Source organism: Bufo bufo, chromosome 8 (genome assembly GCF_905171765.1).
Source record: "Bufo bufo chromosome 8, aBufBuf1.1, whole genome shotgun sequence".
In the NCBI taxonomy this organism is placed as follows: domain Eukaryota; kingdom Metazoa; phylum Chordata; class Amphibia; order Anura; family Bufonidae; genus Bufo; species Bufo bufo.
In genome coordinates, this window is record NC_053396.1 from 136103457 (window position 1) to 136123301 (window position 19845).

Below are 19845 nucleotides of genomic sequence, written 5' to 3' on the forward strand. Positions count from 1 at the left end.
GACTAAATAATCTGCCCAAATCTCTACACGTTTGCTGGGTTGTGGCCAGATCTCCACCGATCCTCAATATAGTGAATGGGGCGGTCGGGTATTGGGTAGCGCCCAGCAGTGCCAGATCCAGACATCTCCGGCAGGCTGCTCCATTTCAGGGTTTGGATAACCCCTGTAAACTGTCATTATTATTTTTTTGTCGGCATGTTTTGGTTGCTTTTAGAGATTTCCATATCTCTGAAACTTTGAATTTGGAACAAACTGATTGGAACCTTAAAACAACAAGAAACCAGCCTTTTGGATTTTACTCATAGAGATCATGTTACATCTGCTGACGTAAATTTAGGTTGCTTGAAAGAAGGTCAGTTTTTAGTGTGTATCTCTTGAGCCTGACATAGTACCCCACTCAAGGGTGGTGCGGAAACTGATATGTACATAGCACAGTTCAACTGAATTTTGACTGAGGCGCAAGGCATAGTGGTTACAAAAAGTGCCACTGAGCTTTGGCAGTTAGCGATTGATGACACATCTTGGTGGTTAGGCTAGTTTCGCACGTGTCAAAGAAATCTGGCAGAGAACAGCCTGCTGGAGTTCTCTGGATCCGGCATAGCTGGTTAGTGCTGTATACCAACCAGACCTCATTGACTATAATGGGATGTGGCTGGGTTCCAGCCGCGCCCTGGAATATATGCTGGCATTTGGCCAGACAAACATTGCGTGTAGCAATTTTTGTCTTGCCAAATCCCAACAGATATTTTGGAGTGTCCAAATCCCTGCCGCATACCATTATGGTTAATAGGGTTGTGTGGACATGAAGCACTATCCAATAAAACGGCAAATTGCAAATTGTCAATCCTACATAGTTAATACGGTTGAAAAAAGACATAAGTCCATCAAGTTCAACCAATCCTATGAGCACTGCAGGTTTCGGGTGTGGTGGGTCCTGTTCACAGAAAGTTTCAATTTCCAAGGTAAAGTAAAAACAGCGCTGCTCCCAACAGATGCGAGTCCCACCACTCCAAGGGACGTTGACACTCCACAATGCAACCAATCACTGTTCAAACAGTGCTTCAAATCACGTTTCCACTTGTCTCTCCTATAAATGATTAGACAGAGGAGCAAGGGATAGTGAAGCACCGCAGTAGATATCCGAAAATAAGCATTTATTGTACTCACAAGATCATAAGACACAGGCATATCAAGTACTTGGACTGGAATCCCATCTAGAGCCCGACCTGGGTTTCACCTTCGCTTCGTCAGGGGAGTATGTCCCACCTTTCAGGGGCGTATCTTTTATATACACATGGACTGCTTTAGACAGGTGGAGGTAGGAGTAACTCCCATGTGTTGGTGGTTACAGTTTGTAAAAAGCACATAGCTTGGCAGTTAGTCTCCAACGAGCACACAGCTTGGCGGTTACAGTTTTGAATAGGCACACAGCTTGGTAGTTACAGTCTCCAATGGGCACACTTGGTTACTGTATCTGATATTCTTATGGTACAAGTTCACACAGGACCTCCAGAAGCTTGGCACTGTGTCACTCTGTTCATACAGGCAAGGTGGCATGGCTTCTGCCCTCACTTGGTACAATGAAAGTGGTCTGAAACCACTTGTACTATACACAGGGTCTTCTTCTCCAGTCACAGAACAGCAGACTCTTGATCCAGGTATGCATCAAGGTACCGGAAGCAGTCTGTAACCAGTCAGCAGGATTCTCAGGGTCTCTGCCACTACAGCAACAAATGCTTTCGGGGTCCATCTCCTCTCCACAGATCTCATTCAGTTCTGAGACACACACACACACAGCACATCAAAACAGATCACTACATACTCTGGCTCCACCATAGCACAGAGCTTGTGTGGCACTGCATCTCCACATGTGACCAGGCTCCTCACCAGTCTACGGTGAGCACCATAAACAATCCAAAATAGCTCAACACAGTAGGACACATGTAACCTCTTGGATTCTGCAAATCAAATGTCATTTTGTAACCTGCTTAATAACACTTCAAAATATAGTCCTATTGGCAGCTCCACTGGTTTATTGTGTAATGTATCAACAAAGTACACTATATAATAGACAACAGGACACCTGTTGTCTATTATAAATTTTGGATAATATATAAATTGGTATGTTCTTTAGAAAACTCTTCTGCTGTGAATATTTCTGCAGAAAACAGATTGCTTCCAGTCATACTGCTGTAACACAAAGTGAGAACTCTCCATACTGATCATAGTACAGACTGATGACGAATCTGCAAAAACTGGATTACTCATGCAATCATCTACAGCTTACCTAACCGTGGTAGTTGTCTGTTATGCTTGGCAACTAATAGGACTTTCAGTTTATATGTCTTTTTTATTTGAACAGTATAAAAACTTGTTACAATATGGTTTCTACCTGATAGCAACTTGTGACCATTGCCTTCAGTGAACTTTTACAGCATTTGTCAGACCTTACTTTCCTTCATTTACATAATGGACACTTTACAGGTGTATGTAGGCATGTGGCAGCTAAGCTCTTTCCATTCTAGAGATAAAAAAATAAAATATGGTTCGCAAGTGAAAAATGACAAATTTATACATCTTCCTTGTAATCTTTCAAGCCATATTATTAGTGCTACCTGGTAATGTATAATGATTTTCAAATCCCATAATGACTAGGGGGTTTTCTTTAAATTCTCACAGGATGATGATCCCAGGATTACCTTGTGGTTGAGGTGGCGTACATCCTCAAGTTGTTCCGGGGAGGATTTTTATTTATTTTTTTACATTTCCCAATGAGCCTTCTGTCATCTTAACATTGCCTTAATTTGTGATTTGGTTTTCCATTTCTCTAGTATGGATTATCCTGTCCCTTGATGACATACTAGGGGTCCAATCCACGTAGAATGTTTTGTAACTACTATTGATCTGAATACATGTTGCATTCTGGTGTATACAGACCTGTCTGATATTTTTTGGTAACCTAGTAATGCCGATTATCAGAATTGATTTTAGATGTTTGTATCGTCTGAATATTGAGTTGCAATCTTCTCAATTTTCCTGAGGTCCCTTGTATATCACATTCGGAACATTTGTCCTCCTTTTGTGTCTCTTAAAATTAAGGCTGGGTTCAGACCTTAGCGTTTTACAGCGCGTTCCTACGCGCTGTAAAACGCTCAACAGGCAAGAACCAATGCTTCCCTATAGGCATGGTTCTCACCTGAGCGTTTTACAGCGCGTACGATCGCGCTGTAAAACGCCCGACGCACCAAGAAGTACAGGAGCTTCTTTGGGGCATCTTGTCGCGCGTTCCCGTACATAGACTTCAGCGGGAACGCGCGACAATGGGCGTTCGCTTGTTCCGGAGCCGCGTCTGTAAACGCGCATACAGAGCGCTCCATCCCGTACGCTAAGGTCTGAACCCAGCCTAAATGGAGGATTGGATTGCAGCTTACGGGAGATAGAAATACTGTATTTCTCAATATTTCTTTGGAGCTTCCCTTCTTCCATGTGCCGAGATTTGATCCTCTTAATATAAAAATATGTACATGAGTGGATTCATGAAGGTGTGCAAGCGATCTTACTACCAAGGCTTGCCTTTTTGCTTCACATCTGCCTTATGGTGGTGAAATGCAAAGTGAAATTTATAACAGACGATTGCAAGAAATGGATATCATTTATTGCCCATCTCCTAGTGCAAGAAATATAAAAAATAACAAAAAACTCAACTTTTCAGTGAGAATTGGGTACTAAAAGACAGTAAATGAATGTACAGTGTCTTGCATGTAAACAACAGCAAAGCTTTTCTAGAGGGAAAAGAGTCATGAGTCACCGCAGTAAAACTGCCTCTACAGTTATCAGCTTTCCTTCTCTATGACCTCAGCAAACGATCCCTCTAGAGATTTACTTCTCCTCTATTCACATAGGGGCCACTTGTTATTCAAGACTTGCTCAACTAGTTTCTTGCTGCCTGCAAAACTTCACCCATTAAGATTTCAGATAAAGCTTCAATTTCTATTTGATGCACTAATGCCTCACCATTCAATAGATGCTGATAAAAGGAAAGATCTGACCTGCCTTGCATAACATGCTATTAAAGAAACCAGAGAGCAGAATAGAACATAATAGCTGAATGTACAATATTTTTTTTTTTTTTGTGTGCACCATAATAATTCCCTCAGCTAAAAGTATGCCTACGGAAAGGCACAAATAAGACACTAGTGTCACGGCACATGGTGCCATATGGCAACCCGAGCGCTAGGTGAGATGCGGTGCATAACAGTTTCATGTGTTGTTAGCTGTTGAGCCCTGGAGAATAAATAAGAGCAAGTAATGGCACACTGATACATGTGACGGAAGATACATAACCCATGAGGGTGTGCAACCAAGAAGATGCTGACACAAGTATAGCCAGCTAATTAATTTTTCTTATTGGCAATGCAAAGTTTATATTTGTATATGAAAAAGCAAATATTTCTGGGATTGAAAGCTGCTTCAAAAAAAGGCAACATGCTATAAAAGCTGAAAATAACAAAACCAAGACAAATTTATATCTCCACTGTCTTAGGCTGAGGCTACAAACAGGCGTCTTGCAGTGAGGCGATTTTACCACTTCTAAATGGTTAATAACTTTTCACACAACTTCGCATAAATCAATAGTACAAGAGACCATAAGAAACTTTGTAATATGTTTGATCAGTGAGAAATATCTCTCTCTAGTTTTTATGTTATCAGCTGTTTATCTAATCTAGATAATCGTTATGATTTGAACACTAGAGACAGGGGCAGATGGGAAATTAAAGTGGCCCTAAAAAAACAACTAAGTGGCCTCATTTTGTAAGCAGGTCCAAATTAACAGAAGGCGGGGCAACACAAGTAGGCAAAATACCATCCCAGCAGAACCAAATAACAGTGTAGCACAATATACTGCCCCAAAAGCTAGCCATCTGTAGCTGCCATCTTCTGTCCTCCTCCTCCAGTTGTCTATGGAGAAGGGGGCTTAGGAAGTGAGGTGCGGACCACAGCAGTTGAATTTAGGAGGGTATGTGCGATTGCCGGCTGGGTACATGGGTACCTGATTCTCACAGCATTAATTACTGTTGACAGCTCAGAGAGGAGGACTTGGGCAGCTCTCTCTGGGGCATTGGCCCACCGGGAAATTTCCCTGTAGGGTCTATGGGCAATCCGCCCCTGGTCAGAGATTGATGGTGGACGATAATCTTCTAATCGGGTGATGTGAATGTATGTAGTGACTGAACGATTTTACTAAAACGCGCGTTCAATGCTTGTGTAATTGATGCCAATGAGTAAATTATGGTTTGTTGTTGATGAATTGTGGTAATGTAAGTGTGCATCATGTGACTTCAGACCGGTCTAGTCATCGTGACTAAACAGTCAATGATCATCGTTTAAGCAAGTATGATTGAATATGAAAGAATTTGTACACCATACTCACATGTAAATGCTTGTCGTTATCATTGGTGTTGTGTTGGTACGTCACTCGTGTTGTCAATCACCTGAAAGAGCCTTTAAACCTTTCTGGGACAGATTAGCTCCGCAGAAGGATCACATTACACATGCTTTGTACGCCAGAAGCTGAACCAGCTAAGGCTACTTTCACACTTGCGTTCGGGGTTCCGCTTGTGAGTTCCGTTTGAAGGCTCTCACAAGCGGCCCCGAACGGATCCGTACATCCCCAATGCATTCTGAGTGGATAAGGATCCGTACAGCCTCAATGCATTCTGAGTGGATGCGGATCCGCTCAGAATGCATCAGTTTGGCACCGTTTGGCCTCCGTTCCGCTCAGCAGGCGGACACCCGAACGCGGCTTGCAGCATTTTTGTGTCCGCCTGGCCGCGCAGAGCCAAACGTATCCGTCCAGACTTACAATGCAAGTCAATGGGGGGGACGGATCCGTTTGACGTTGACACAATATGGTGCAATTTCAAACGGATCCGTCCCCCATTGACTTTCAATGTAAAGTCAGGAGTCCCCTATTAATATACCATCAGATCGGAGTTTTCTCCAATCCGATGGTATATTTTAACTTGAAGCGTCCCCATCTCCATGGGAACGCCTCTATGTTAGAATATACCATCGGATTTGAGTTAGATCGTGAAACTCAGATCCGACAGTATATTCTAACACAGAGGCATTCCCATGGTGATGGGGACGCTTCAAGTTAAAATATACTGAGAACTGTGTACATGACTGCCCCCTGCTGCCAGGCAGGTGCTGCCAGGCAGCAGGGGGCAGACCCCCCCCCCCCCCCCCGTATTTAACTCATTGGTGGCCAGTGCGGCCCCCCCCTCCCTCCCTCCCCAGTATTAAATGTGACCAGTGCGGCCCCCCTCCCTCTATATTCATTGGTGGCCAGTGCGGCCCCCCTCCCTCTATATTCATTGGTGGCCAGTGCGGCCCCCTTCCCTCTATATTCATTGGTGGCCAGTGCGGCCCCCCCTCCCTCCCTCCCCAGTATTAAAAGCTGGCTTAAATATCCATTACCCTTTACATCAATTTTCTGTTATACATTATTGTAAATACGTTGTGTTGTGTTGCTCCACCCACTTTTTAAAATGGTGGCGAGAAACATAAAAAGTCGCCAAATGCCAATTATGCAAATATTTGTGACTTTCATATGCCAGAAAATCAGGATAAGGTTGGTTAATGACCCCCCCCTTCCCCCCAGTAAGTTGCATGCAACTCTGTGAACTACAGTGACTGTCACTTACTAGTTCAAATCATTCCTGAAGCAGTACTAGAAAAAATCTAGGTTTTCCTTAGCCTTAGGCCTCATGCACACGACCGTTGTTGTGTTCCGTGTCCGTTGTTCCGTTTTCCGTGATTTTCTGCGGATCCATTGACTTTCAATGGGTCCGTTGAAAACTCGGATAATGCACCGTTTGTCATCCGCGTCCGTGATCAGTGTTTCCAGTCAGTCAAAAAATATGACCTGTCCTATTTTTTTCACGGACAACGGTTCAAGTCAATGGGTCCGTGAAAAAACACGGAGGCACACAAGATTGTCATCCGCGTCCGCTTTTTTCCTATCATTTGCAAGGCAAACTTGACTTAGATTTTTTTTTCACTTTTCATGTCTGGTGATCCTCCAAAAATCAAGGAAGACACACGAAAAAAAAAAAAATGAAACTGATCACGGAAACAACGGAACCCCGTTTTGCGGACCGTGAAAAAATACTGTCGTGTGCATGAGGCCTTAATGGATTGTTCCATTTGGATGTCTCCCTTTTAAATTAAAGGGTAGTACAAGTTAAATTTGGGGGAAAAAATGAAAGGACACTTTATTATAATAGAGATGAGCGAGTTTTTAAAAAATTCGGTTGGCCAAATTTTTGGGAAAAAATTTGGTTCGATCCGAATATATTTGACGAGAATTTTGTTAAACGTCTATTTCCGGGCTGCAGAGAGCCTTTATAGTGGTGTAGAACACTGTGCCTTGCAGTAACACGCATAGGGAGTCTGCTGTGGTAGTGAAATAATACTGTGACTCTGTATGACATGCAGATGAAAGGGGTTGCTCTTAGAATCACTGCACACTTCACTTATTTGGGCAGTCACGGGGCCAAAACTGACCAAATAACTCACGTATGAACTCGGCTTTACAGGTTGATGTTAGCGCCAAGAAGTGCACTCCTTTTACACTGTCGTCAGCTGATTCCACATAGATGTCTACAGAACCTGTTCTATTAAACGCTTATACAAGTAGAGCCCCCGGACAGAGTGGAGAGGGTGTCAGCAGTAAGTTTGTGTTGACGTCACAGATTATTTTGCCCTTCCTCTGATCCGTCAGAACAATAACCCCCAAAAAACGGATCCGGTCTGTGGAGCATCCGCCTTCACTCGGTCAGCATTTGGTCAGTAATCCATCAGTATTGCTAATGCCAAAAAAAACAGGAGTGGATCCAAAACAGAGATGACCGAATCAACCATTTAAGAACCGCTGGGTTGCTGGTCAAAACACGACCGCTAGATGACTCCAGGAGCTTAGACCTCTCGCTGCGACCTCTGCTGCTACGCCCCCTTACTCTGCTGCGACCTCTGCTGCTACACCCCCTTACTCTGCTGCAACCTCTGCCTGCGCCAGAAACATTTAGGCCTCTGCCACCCCCCTGTGCTGGGCCTGGCACTTCTGTCTGACATACTGTTAGATCAAATAAATAAATAAAAAAGAAATTAAAACACCCCAAAAAAGTCAGCAATTTTCTCACTTCAGCACACAATAGCTAATAAGCCCTTTTTTTTACCACTAATACACACCAAAAAGGGCTGCAATTTTCTCACTTCTCCACACAACGGCAAATACTTTTTTGTGCCACTATTACATGCCAAAAAGGGCTTTAGAACATATAACTTCACCGCTGAACGGCAAATAGGCCATTTATTTTTCCACTTATATACAACACAAAAGGCTTTAGAACATGCAACTGCACCGCTGAACGGCAAATATATTTTACTTTTGCCACTAATACAAGACAAAGGGCTGTAATTTTTGCACTTCACCACACAATGGCTAATAAGTCCTTTTTTCCCACTAATACAAGCCAAAAAATGCTTAAAAACATATAACTGCACTGCACAAGGTCAAATAAGATGTAGAAATATTTCCTGGAAATAAACCCTGTTAATGCCTGTATCAAACAGCACTTGCACCCTAATAAGAACAGTTTGCTGGAATTACAGAGCTATATAATGGCAATTCTGATCCCCAGTCAGTGCAGCAAGGTGTAATAGGATTGTTCCTTTTACCCAGGCTGTCACCTCCCAGACTGAACCCTGTTCAACAGAAATGCTCTGAAATGATTCCTCCCTATCTTTTCCCTACACTTGAACAATCTTTCCCTGCACTTGTAAATAATTTTTTTAGCACAATTACGTTTTTTTTTCTAACACTGTCCCTAGCGCCTGCTGACTTCTCTCCCTGCACTAAGTACACTGGAAAATGGCTGAATCAAAGATGGCTGAGGCTATTTATAGGGCTGTGACATCACAGGGCTGGCTGGCTGATGATTGGCTGCATGCATGGCATTGTGGGTGATCACGCCTTCCCAGAGCTCCGTTCTCCATGTCCTCACACGTGCAGCAGCCATTTTAGGAAAAAATGCCATTCGTTACCATGAAGCGCAAGGAAATTCGGCTTCGGTGTGAATCGAATTTTCCCTGAAATTCGGATCGAATTCCACTACGTCAGCTTTTAATTCGCTCATTTATTTTTTTATTATTATTATTATTATTTTTTATTATTATTATTATTATTATTATTATTATTATTATTATTATTATAATATAACTTATGCCACTGGCACATTGATCAGACTTTGTTTTCATGACTGGTACACAACATCAGAAAAGCTGAAAAGAAGGTTGTATGAAAAGCACACTCACACGAAATGTCATGGGTGCAGGGGCCTAGTGAGGAGGTGAAGAGGATGAAAGTAGTAGCAGTGGCATAGATGGGGATTGTAGTAATGGAATTTGTCAGGGCCATTAGGGTGACCACCTAGTATGGCTAGTTGTATGCATGGTTTTTGGAAGAAAAGCTAATTTGAATATCCTAGGAACCAAAAGGTCTGCAAATTGGCTTTCCTTTATGAAAATGCATTGATTGAACAGTACGACATGACCACCAGATTTTCCCCTGGTCATAGCCTCAAACAGTTTAATCAGTGCTTTTTCATAACAAGATTTTCAAATGCAGAGCAACGTTGGCAGGATTACAATGCTGATCAAGCATACTAGGTGCTCTCCATAAGGAGAAATGGTACCCACCAGACAACGCATAGATTTATTTCCCAGAGCGCATTCTAGTCTCTCTCGTTCATTTGTCCATTTTTTTATTTATTTTTTGGGGAATGGGACAAATTCTGAATTGGTAGTCAATTCACTCATTTCCAGTGCAGAGCTATAATCTAATAATTGTTGCTTTCTTATCCTCAGGTGCTTGGTCCAGATGGTGATAGCTGTGCCGTTTGTATTGACGCATACAAAGCAAATGATGTTGTGCGCATCCTTACATGCAAGTAAGTATATCCACCAACAGTAAGAGCATTTACAGAATTGATTGCCAATCCTTAGGACAGGCCCAATTGTTGCCCGATGTAAACAGGGCAGCCAACAAAATGGGCAAACTGTGGATTGTTGGCTGATGCTTTACGTGGACATAAAAATGCTTGCAGGTTGGCAGCACATCTGTCCATCTAAACAGGGGATGCGATGCTGACACAATGCAAACTGCGCAAGGTGTGATCTATCCTAGTAATGATCAGCCCGTGTAAAGAGGTCTTTAGTTGTGTAATGCATAACTATTTTAAGTGACCTCTAGTTTTTGATTTTGGAAAAATAAGACCATGCGGGTTCAGATGGAAATTGCTGAATGAGTGAATGTGGGCCTTTTGTAATGTGAGGACACAGATAGGGAGATTTGCCAAAATTAATGCAAAGGAAAAATCAAGCAGTTGTTCAAAACAATCTGAAAGAAGCCGCCTGACTGGTTCTATAGACCCAAAAAGTTGCAAAAAATATACGTTCCCCTGATTTTATAATTTTTTTTAAAAAAAATTGAATTGGGGTCGCAGTGTGACTCACAAGTTGTCGAACCCCAGAATTGCAAAAAAACTGCTTTATTTATTTTTAAAATTCTGGGGTAATTCCTCATTAAGTTCCAGAGTCATGGCTACACAACGGTCTTCAATCATGTGATCGGTGATACAGGCAAGATCGTCTTGTAGCCCCTGCTCTATGGAAAATTGTATAAAACTTTGATTAAAAAGAACTGAAAAATAAATCGCTCCCAAGTATCTGGCTACAGATGCACATTTCCATAAGAAGCTGTGGGAACAGTGCCATCTGCAGGCAGGGAACAGTAATTACATAATTTTGGATAATACTGTGGTGTGCCATGAAACAATGAGACCCAAGGAGAGTTTGCCCTGCATGTAAGGGTTTAAGGTATTACATACAGCAGGCGATTGTCAACTTCCCAGCAATTGCCTGCTTGTTACTGGAGGAGACCACTGCCATTATATGCAACAATCTCTTCCACAGTATAAGGAGGAGCCATTGCTAATGCCATTGCTTGTCCCCATACTGACGAGTTGTTTGCGGGCAGCAGATTGTGATTAGACAGTATGATCTTCCGCTGGCAAACAATGATTTTTAAACCAGCTTAAAAACCTGGATTGTCTGATGAATGAGCATTTGCTTGTTCATTGGGTAATGGGCGGCAGTATTACACTACCAGATCAACGCAGCGATGATCTGGCAGATTGCCAGTCTAATACAGCCTTCACAGTTCAATCTTCTATTGTGTTTTTGTGCATCTAAATTTAAGTGCTATAGCATTTAAAAAGTTGAAAACACAATGTTTACAACTTTTTGACGCCAGAAAATTGGTATAGCGGGAATGATAAATTTCCCCTATGTTCCTTTCACTTTTACTGCATTTATATAGGAACATGGTTGATAAAAAAAAAAAATGGCTGCACAACATTTCACATACAAACAATAGAGCTGAGAAATGGGGATCATTCTATATTAAAGTGATATTATACCTACTATAAATGGAAAAATAGAAACTCTTTGCGCACATTTTTGATCAAATGTGTCAGGCCCATCTACCAGGAGTCAAGGTGGCTTCCGCAGATGGGTACCCAACACTAATATACCGCCTTTCTTGGACTTACCTAAGCCTACAATATTCAGGGCAATGGAAGAACCAGCTACATTTATACTCTGCTCAGAAGCCCCAGACAGATGGGCGTTGCTCAGTCTAAAAGAGGCGCTACCCTCAATATATACTAGCACATTCATATTCATAGTCACAGGTGCATATCCATCAAGCAAACATAGTTGATTAAAAAAAAATGGCTGCACAAACATGTTTCCTTGATGGCCATGCACCTGTGACTATGAATGTGCTGGTCTAAATTTTCTTGTAGTGTATATATTGAGGGTAGCGCCTCTTTTAGACTGGGCAGCGCCCATCTTTCTGGGGCTTCGGAGCAGAGTATAAATGTAGCTGGTTCCTACATTGCCCTAAAAATTGTAGGCTTAGGTAAGTCCAAGGGATGCGGTATATTAGTGTTAGGTACCCATCTGCGAAAGCCACCTTGATGCCTGGTAAATGGGCCTGACACATGTTTGATCAAAAAATGTGCGCAAACATAGAAACATAGAAACATGGAAACATGGAAACATAGAAACATGGAAACATGGAAACATAGAAACATAGAATGTGTCGGCAGATAAGAACCATTTGGCCCATCTAGTCTGCCCAATATACTGAATACTATGGATAGCCCCCGGCCCTTATCTTATATGAAGGATGGCCTTATGCCTATCCCATGCATGCTTAAACCCCTTCACTGTATTTGCAGCTACCACTTCTGCAGGAAGGCTATTCCATGCATCCACTACTCTCTCAGTAAAGTAATACTTCCTTATATTACTTTTAAACCTTTGCCCCTCTAATTTAAAACTGTGTCCTCTTGTGAGCTTCTATTTTTCCCTTCATAGTAGGTATATTACCACTTTAATTTAGAATGATCCCCATTTCTCAGTTCTATTGTTTGTATGTGAAATGTTGTGCAGCCATTTTTTTTTTATCAGCCATGTTTGCTTGATGGATATGCACCTGTGACTATGAATATGAATGTGCTAGTCTAAATTTTCTTGTAGTTTATATAGGAACAGTTACTTTAATATTTATTTATTTTTTGTTGAAATTTGTAAATAAAATATCTTAGGAAAATGAAGGCCGCAAATACCATTTTAGATAAAAAAAAAAAAAAAAAAAAACTGTGTGCCTACACCATGTTCCAGCAGTTACATCTTAAATTTTAGTACTAAGTCGCTGATCTGTGGACCACCAACTTTGTATCACAGTTTGATGGGGTTTTTGTTGCATTGTGTACTGATATTAGCCTCTATACACCAAAATGATTTTGGGGCCAAACACAAAGAAATGACTTAATTTTTGAACCAGCAGAGGGTTCCATAATGGGTAATGGTTTCTATAGTAGTAGAAAGCATGGTTACATTAAAATAGTATTAACTAAATATATATAGGTTTCCAAAAATGTGTATGCAAATTTTAAAGTCTTTTGTATTCTTTTTATCAGCCATTTCTTCCACAAGAATTGCATTGATCCCTGGCTGCTGGAACACCGAACATGTCCAATGTGCAAGTGCGACATTCTGAAATCACTAGGAATTGTAGTAAGTCACACCAAACAAAATTTAACCAATGTATTTTTCTTATACTCTGATACATAAAAAGTTACAGAAAATAACAATGGCCTGATTATTATAATCTGTTTTTCAACTCCTCCATTTGAAGGCTGATGAAGAAGAAACTGATACCACTATGGCAATATCTTCTGTATCTAGTGAGCTTCAGCAGACCACAATGCAGGTAGAGGAAGAGAACCATAGTGACATTGCATCTTCTGGATATGCCTCTGTGCGAGGCATTGAAGAGCTTGCAGAAGAACCTGAAAACTTATGTAAGTATCCTTGTATAAATGTAAACCTTTATCTGTTCAAAAACAACAAACGTTTGCACATAAATGGAAAGTAATGAAATGCTGTGTTTTATTTTGGTTTTGCTGCATTTTCGAGGTTGCAGTGCTTGACTTCTTTTTCCTGTCCACCTGACTAAAAATAAAAAATTGTAAAAAAAAACTCCTCCTTGCTATTTTTTTTTTAACTTCAACACGTCCAGTTGGGGAAGGCATGTGGTGGAGAGGAGGACAGGAGTGGTAGTAGTGGCAGATGGTGGGTCAACTTACGGTGGCAGTGGTCCTGCTCCAGAGCTCCCCTTGGCCGTGCAGTGAGGAGGGGTGCACCTGTATTCCCCAGGGCACACTGTGGTCAGGGTCACTTGACTGTTGGAACGTTGGATGCCCTTGATATTGAATGTTTGTGAGGTCCAAGGCAGGAACCCTCAGTGAATGGAACAGAGAGAGGCCAGTGCAGTTCAATACCCAAGGTTTTACTAACGAATGAGAGGTTTTCCACATACATTCACATTTCAATGTAGGCACAGTTTTTAGGCAGTCTTAATAAATTCCAGGCTAAATCAGGAGGGTGGTCTCCAGGTACCTTTTATCAAGATTCACTCTCTTATATATCAGGCAATGCTGCGCTCTAACAAAGCAAAATGCAAAGCAGCACTTCAAACGCATGAAAATCCAATAATTATTTTAATCCATATGGTGGAGGTACAATGCCCACTGTGGTGTATAGATCTGAAGACATACTCAGAATCTGTCCCTCTGGTATGGCTGGGAACCTGAAGCCCTTTAAATTCAATCAAGGACTGCGGAGTCCAGTGGCCACTAACATTACCTCCACAGTCTGTTTCCTTGCATCCTCCAGTTTGGCTGCCCAACCTTCTGAATAATCTTTTTCCTCACTCAGTCTGGTAAGTTCTCTGGAGTTCCTCTCTGGGCCCCCAAATCTGACTGTAGATGCTCGCAGGACTCCGGGTCCTGCAGACTGCTTCATCCATCCACAAACACATAGGAAGAAAACAAACCAAGGGGGTGGGGTCCACCCCTCTAGTTCAGCCAGGACATAACATTCACGTAACATAGTATTATACCTAACCATACATTACAAAACCCTATTAGCAGATGCCTCTGGGTCACTACACATTCCACTTTTGTTTTATACAGGATGATTCACTGCCGCCAAACAAAAATTTTATGTGCTGCATAAAATATGCGATTCCCAGACGAGTGACTCTTGGTTTATTTGTCAGGTGATCGGCAGCACATTTACATGGGCCAGTTATCAAGAACTAGCGTAAATGCTAGTACCCAAAAATTGCCCCAATCCTTAGGCCTTAAAATTTATTTCTGCACCTATACCACCCTGTGTACATTAGCATATTACTATGTGATATGTGAGACATTAGAAAATGAGCTCTGATTGGTTGTTGCATGTAAGAAGAGTTAAAAACATCCTATCAACAGCACATCATATTTACAGCATATATGTGAAATAATTTTCTGCTTACAAAAAATCGGTGGATGGTTTTCTGGATATAATTTTTTAAATCACTCCATGTATTCTACTTCCTGTCCTGGCTCTTTAACTTCCTTCTCAGTCAGACCATCACTCTGACCAGAGAGGGAAGGGGATGGGTGACTGATTTAGAGCATCACACATTCCACTGATAAGTGCAGTGCTCTTCTGTGGGCATCTGTATCTAGGCCTATTAAGAGTACATCAGAGCTGTCACTGTCACCCCAATTTCTGAATCTACTATTATACTAGCAGATAACCCATTTCTCTCACATCAGCAGTAAACTAATAATGGGTTACCTACATATATAGGGGATTTATCTCTCTATGCTGACTGCTATGGAAGGGCAATATTTTCTATTTAATCTTCAAAGGTAAATTACTGGCAAAATAAAAAGACAAAATTCCAAAAAATAGTTTTTTATGAATATTCACTTTAAAAATACCCCTTTAAGACATTCCCCTCACTGTGTTATTTACGCTCAGTCTTCCCACTACTGCAACCAATCTGAAATACTGCAAGCGCTGTAAACCATAAAGATAATCTAATGCCACCATATTCATATAGTACTGAAAACCTATGGCATGTCATTTTTTTGGTAAGTGAATTTGTCTCCTGGTGCCGCTAATCCTAATCTCTTCTATTTTCTAGACGAGAACGTAGAGCTTGTAAACAATGATACCTCGGCCACAGCAATTGAAGTTCTTCCGCAAGTGGATAATCCGACATTTGAAATTGAAGAGGAGTCCCACATTCAGAGTGTAAAATCTTGAGAAACCGTGAAAGACAATGCAGTCCAATTTCCTGCATAGTTTTAATCCCATTTTTTTTTTTTTTTTAAACAAAAGGAAACCTAGACTCTAGAAGGCATCACCCCTACAATTTAAAGAAATGGAGATGACAGGCATTAACGTTAATTGCTAGCTGGTTCTTACAGCCTCGTGTACTGCAGTTTTAAGTACTTTTTACTCAGTTTTGTTTAAACAGGATCTAATTAAAATTAAAAACCTTGACAAAGTTCATATTTTATTATAATGACACAAAATAACATTTTATATAACAAATTTTATCTATATTAAATTATCCCATGTTAATTTATCGTGCATTAGATACTTCACTAAATCTGTCTTCCTAGATTTCCCAGATCCCTTTTGCTGTCGCCTTAATAAAAGACTTCACAGTAATTAGTATGCATTGTTTGTCAAGATGTAGACAATGACCCATTTCTCTCTTCCCACACTGCGGCAGGATCCGATTGTCCAGAAACTTTGGAGGTCCCCCTGTTAATTAAAAGTGGTAAAGCATGTTGAGAGTTGGTGCACAGGAGCCCAAATATTGCCTGCCTCTATCACACAGTATTATTTGGTGTTTTTATTCTAAATTTTGAAAGATCAAGGAAGATTTCTGGGGGAAAAAATAGACAAAGAGGAAACAGATTTTTGTTAGTTATACAACCAATTAAAAATAAATGACTTATTCAACCCATTCTAATTTAAACTGCGGTTAAATTAGAATGCAGAGAGGGTACGATCTTACGAAGTGGCCACAATGTGTCTGAAAACCCCACTGACGTTCAAGTCAAATGGATTGTTAAAAGTTGGTAGTTACTTGATTAATTGGAAGCAAAAAACCTTGGTGTTCTCCCCGATTCCCCCATCATGTCTGCAGGGCCGCTGCTGCTCCATTCCCGCCCACTACCGCTCTTTGCAGGACCAGGAAGCGGCTTGGCCCTATGATCACTGTGTCCAATCGAGGACCTCAGCGGTCACAGTGGCTTGAATGCTAGATCACAGTAGTGATGTCATTTTCAAGCCTCTGTGACCGCTGAGGCCTGTGATTGGACAAAGCGATCCCGGGAACAAGCCACTTTCTGGTCTGGCGGAGAGAGTTGGGGGCCAGAAACAGAGCAGCAGAGGCACTGTAGACAGTTGAGGGGGGATTTTTATGTTCCGGGGATAGGTGAGGACACAAGGGGTTTGTCGGCTCCAAGGCCGGACAACCCCTTTAATGGCCATACTGTTTTATGGCCGCTATGTGAGACCGTATCCAAAGGGTGACTTGAGGCTTCCTGTGGATTTCGCCACCGATTTGCACAGATTTCACCCTTTTGCATTGTGTGAAATCCAAGGTAAATCTGTGATATAATAAGTCATATTGTGGACTTGAAAATCCATAGCATGCCCTCCAATCCACAGCGGAAAAATCTGCTATGTGTGTATTTGTTGCAGATTTTCAGCTCAGAAACTGAAAAATGTGAGACAAGTCCACCGCGGGGTCTAAGTTTATGGGAGATACCTGTAAAAGCATTTGAAGTAGATGTTGCTAGACTAGGTAATATTCTACTGCAAAGATGCAAAGTATCTGTTCCTATCAAATTCAGCAATACAAAAGGATAATGCGTAATTGCCAGACACAGAAGTAATTTAGAAGTGTGTGTACGTGGTACAAATTCTATTGCTACTTGCTAATACAATGGCACACAGTACATGTCCTACATGTGTACATGTCCTAGGACCTATTCTGATTGGTTGGCAGCTTGCAATAGACATGCTATCTGAGCGGTTAACTTAACCATGTTCATTCAGCCTACAATCATTACTGCTGACTTTCATGGATACTCATCTAGACTTTACCGAAACATACCCAGATTGTTAGTAATGATACTACATTACCCCTTTAAGTGCAATTTAAGTTTTCTCTATTATCTTAAGGCAAATTTGCATAGGCACAAGAATTAAATTATAGCACAAGGGGAATTCAAAGTTAGCCATACATATTAGATGAAAGGGGTTTTCCGACACTTTTAACTGATGAGCTATTCTCTGGATTAGTTATCACTGATTGGTGGGGGTCCGACACCCAGGACCCCTGCTGATCAGCTGTTTGAGAAGGCATTGGCGCTCCTGTGAGCGCGGCCGCCTTCTCCTTGCTCACCAAGCACAGCGCCGTACATTGTATAGTGGCTGTGCTTGGTATTGCAGCTCAGCCACAATCAAACAGCTGATGGGAGGGGGTCCTGGTTGTCAGCCAAACAAACATCAGCCAACGGGTATGGTCAGCTTAGCGGTGTACTTACACATGTCAGATTTGTTGCAAAAATTTCTGCGACTTATAAAATCCATGTACCTGCTGCACAAACAACCCCACAGATTTCTGCCATGAATGTATCATAAAGGGAATATTTTTGACTATAGTAATAGATTGAGCAGATGAAAATAATTATTTTCTGATCTAATGCAATGTAACTATTAAACTAGATATTTATGATGTTTCCATATTATTGTAGAATAAAATCTCTTTACATGCCATCTTTTCCCTGTGTCCGAGTAGTAAGCTAGGGAATAGGATGCCTTGGGAACCACAGTGACAACCTCTTCACTTACAGGGCACGATGATAATGTGTGTGTACGAGCACCATATATTGTCACTTCTCAAAAATGAATTATTCCGCACATGCTTAAATGAGAAAACTTAAGGGGCTGTGTTGGATTTTAAAAATCTGTCTTTCCCACAATCTTGTCTCTAGAGTGTCTCTGTTGCAGGTCTGTCTCATTGACTGGAATAGGGATTTGATTCAATAGCAGATACAACCTATGGGTGAAACTGGTACTTTTTTGGGGGGAGAAAAACAATTTATTTTTTTCCAGTCCTGGATAATTTTAGTTAATGTCTGTGTGGCCTAATTTGTAACCTTTATGTTAGTCAGGAGGAGAAAATCTATATTATATTTACAGAATTCTTTAAAATAAATTACAATGATCTGCATCGTGGTCCCCTATATATCTGTGGATGTCCGTTGAGGGGGATACACTAAGGGTGCTCTGTATTTCTTGGTAGCTTTCCGAAACACTGGGTTAGGCCTCATGCACACGAACGTATTTTCTTTCAGTGTCCGTTCCGTTTTTTTTTCCAGACCGTATATATGGAACCATTAATTTCTGTTCTATTAGGGGGCAGCTGTTCCGTTCCGTAAAATACGGAATGCACACTGACATCGTACGTATTTTTTGCGGACCGAAAAATACAAACGGTCGTGTGCATGAGGCCTTAGTATGAATGGGGGTCGGGGTTCTATCCATTGTTCAGCAATACCGATGTACTTGACCCAACTTGGTGTTGACCGGGAAAATGTAACAGATTTTAATGTCTTTTTATGGTTAATTTTGAATGAGGAAATTAGAATACAGGATTATTAGAGCCATAATCTTGTCAGCACATTTAATATATTTTACATTTACTAACCACCTTTTTGTGGCGCGAACGCTGAGCTCAGATGTTCTCCATCGGGTGTAAATCTACAGGAAAAAAACGCACTTTATGTTTTTTATTGCAGTAAACTTGTGTATAATTTAATGTGAAAAGAAATGCATGTGAATGACAAAATAGTGACATTTTAACTTTCTAGCAAACCTGTACCTGGAAAATTTTAAAATTCTGTAAATATGTCTCAAGATTTGTATTGTCAAATACTTGTGTAAATAAATCATATTCAAATGGTTCTGATGTGTAGTTGCTTTATTTTTACATTGTCTGCATGTAAAGCATATCTCGGCTTCGTACAACCCCTCTGTCTCCGTATAGGGTTTAGCAGATACAACTTCCAGTGTCCACTTCATTGCAGGCATGTTAAAGGGGAAAAAAAGGATACGGAGGGTTTGCCTGTCTGTGCGCCATAAATTGCAAATCTATAATTTACACCAGAAGGCTACACCCTCCTTCTAAGCCACACTACCATGGTGTGAAACTGCACATTCAGGCAGGGGCGTAGCTATAGCGGGTGCAGAGGTAGCAGTCGCTACCGGGCCCAGGAGCCTGAGGGGGCC

General features: G+C 41.3%; 1 protein-coding gene and 1 long non-coding RNA gene across 2 annotated transcripts in view; one reads left to right on the top strand and one right to left on the bottom strand.

The window, feature by feature from the left end:
• The window catches only part of RNF128 (ring finger protein 128), an 87607-nt gene extending 71177 nt beyond the window's left edge, over positions 1-16430 (top strand). Inside the window, exons 4-7 of the mRNA XM_040404885.1 lie at positions 9931-10013; positions 13113-13209; positions 13331-13496; positions 15674-16430. Coding sequence (XP_040260819.1) covers positions 9931-10013; positions 13113-13209; positions 13331-13496; positions 15674-15795 — 468 coding nt within the window. The 3' untranslated portion in view covers positions 15796-16430. The remainder of the gene's footprint in view (positions 1-9930; positions 10014-13112; positions 13210-13330; positions 13497-15673) is intronic.
• A 1337-nt stretch (positions 16431-17767) lies between these two features.
• LOC120977113 lies at positions 17768-18933 on the bottom strand. Its single transcript, XR_005773823.1, has 2 exons — positions 18394-18933; positions 17768-18331 (listed from the first exon to the last, which is right to left on the bottom strand). It is a non-coding gene; the product is annotated as an uncharacterized LOC120977113 (long non-coding RNA).
• Positions 18934-19845: the final 912 nt, after the last annotated feature.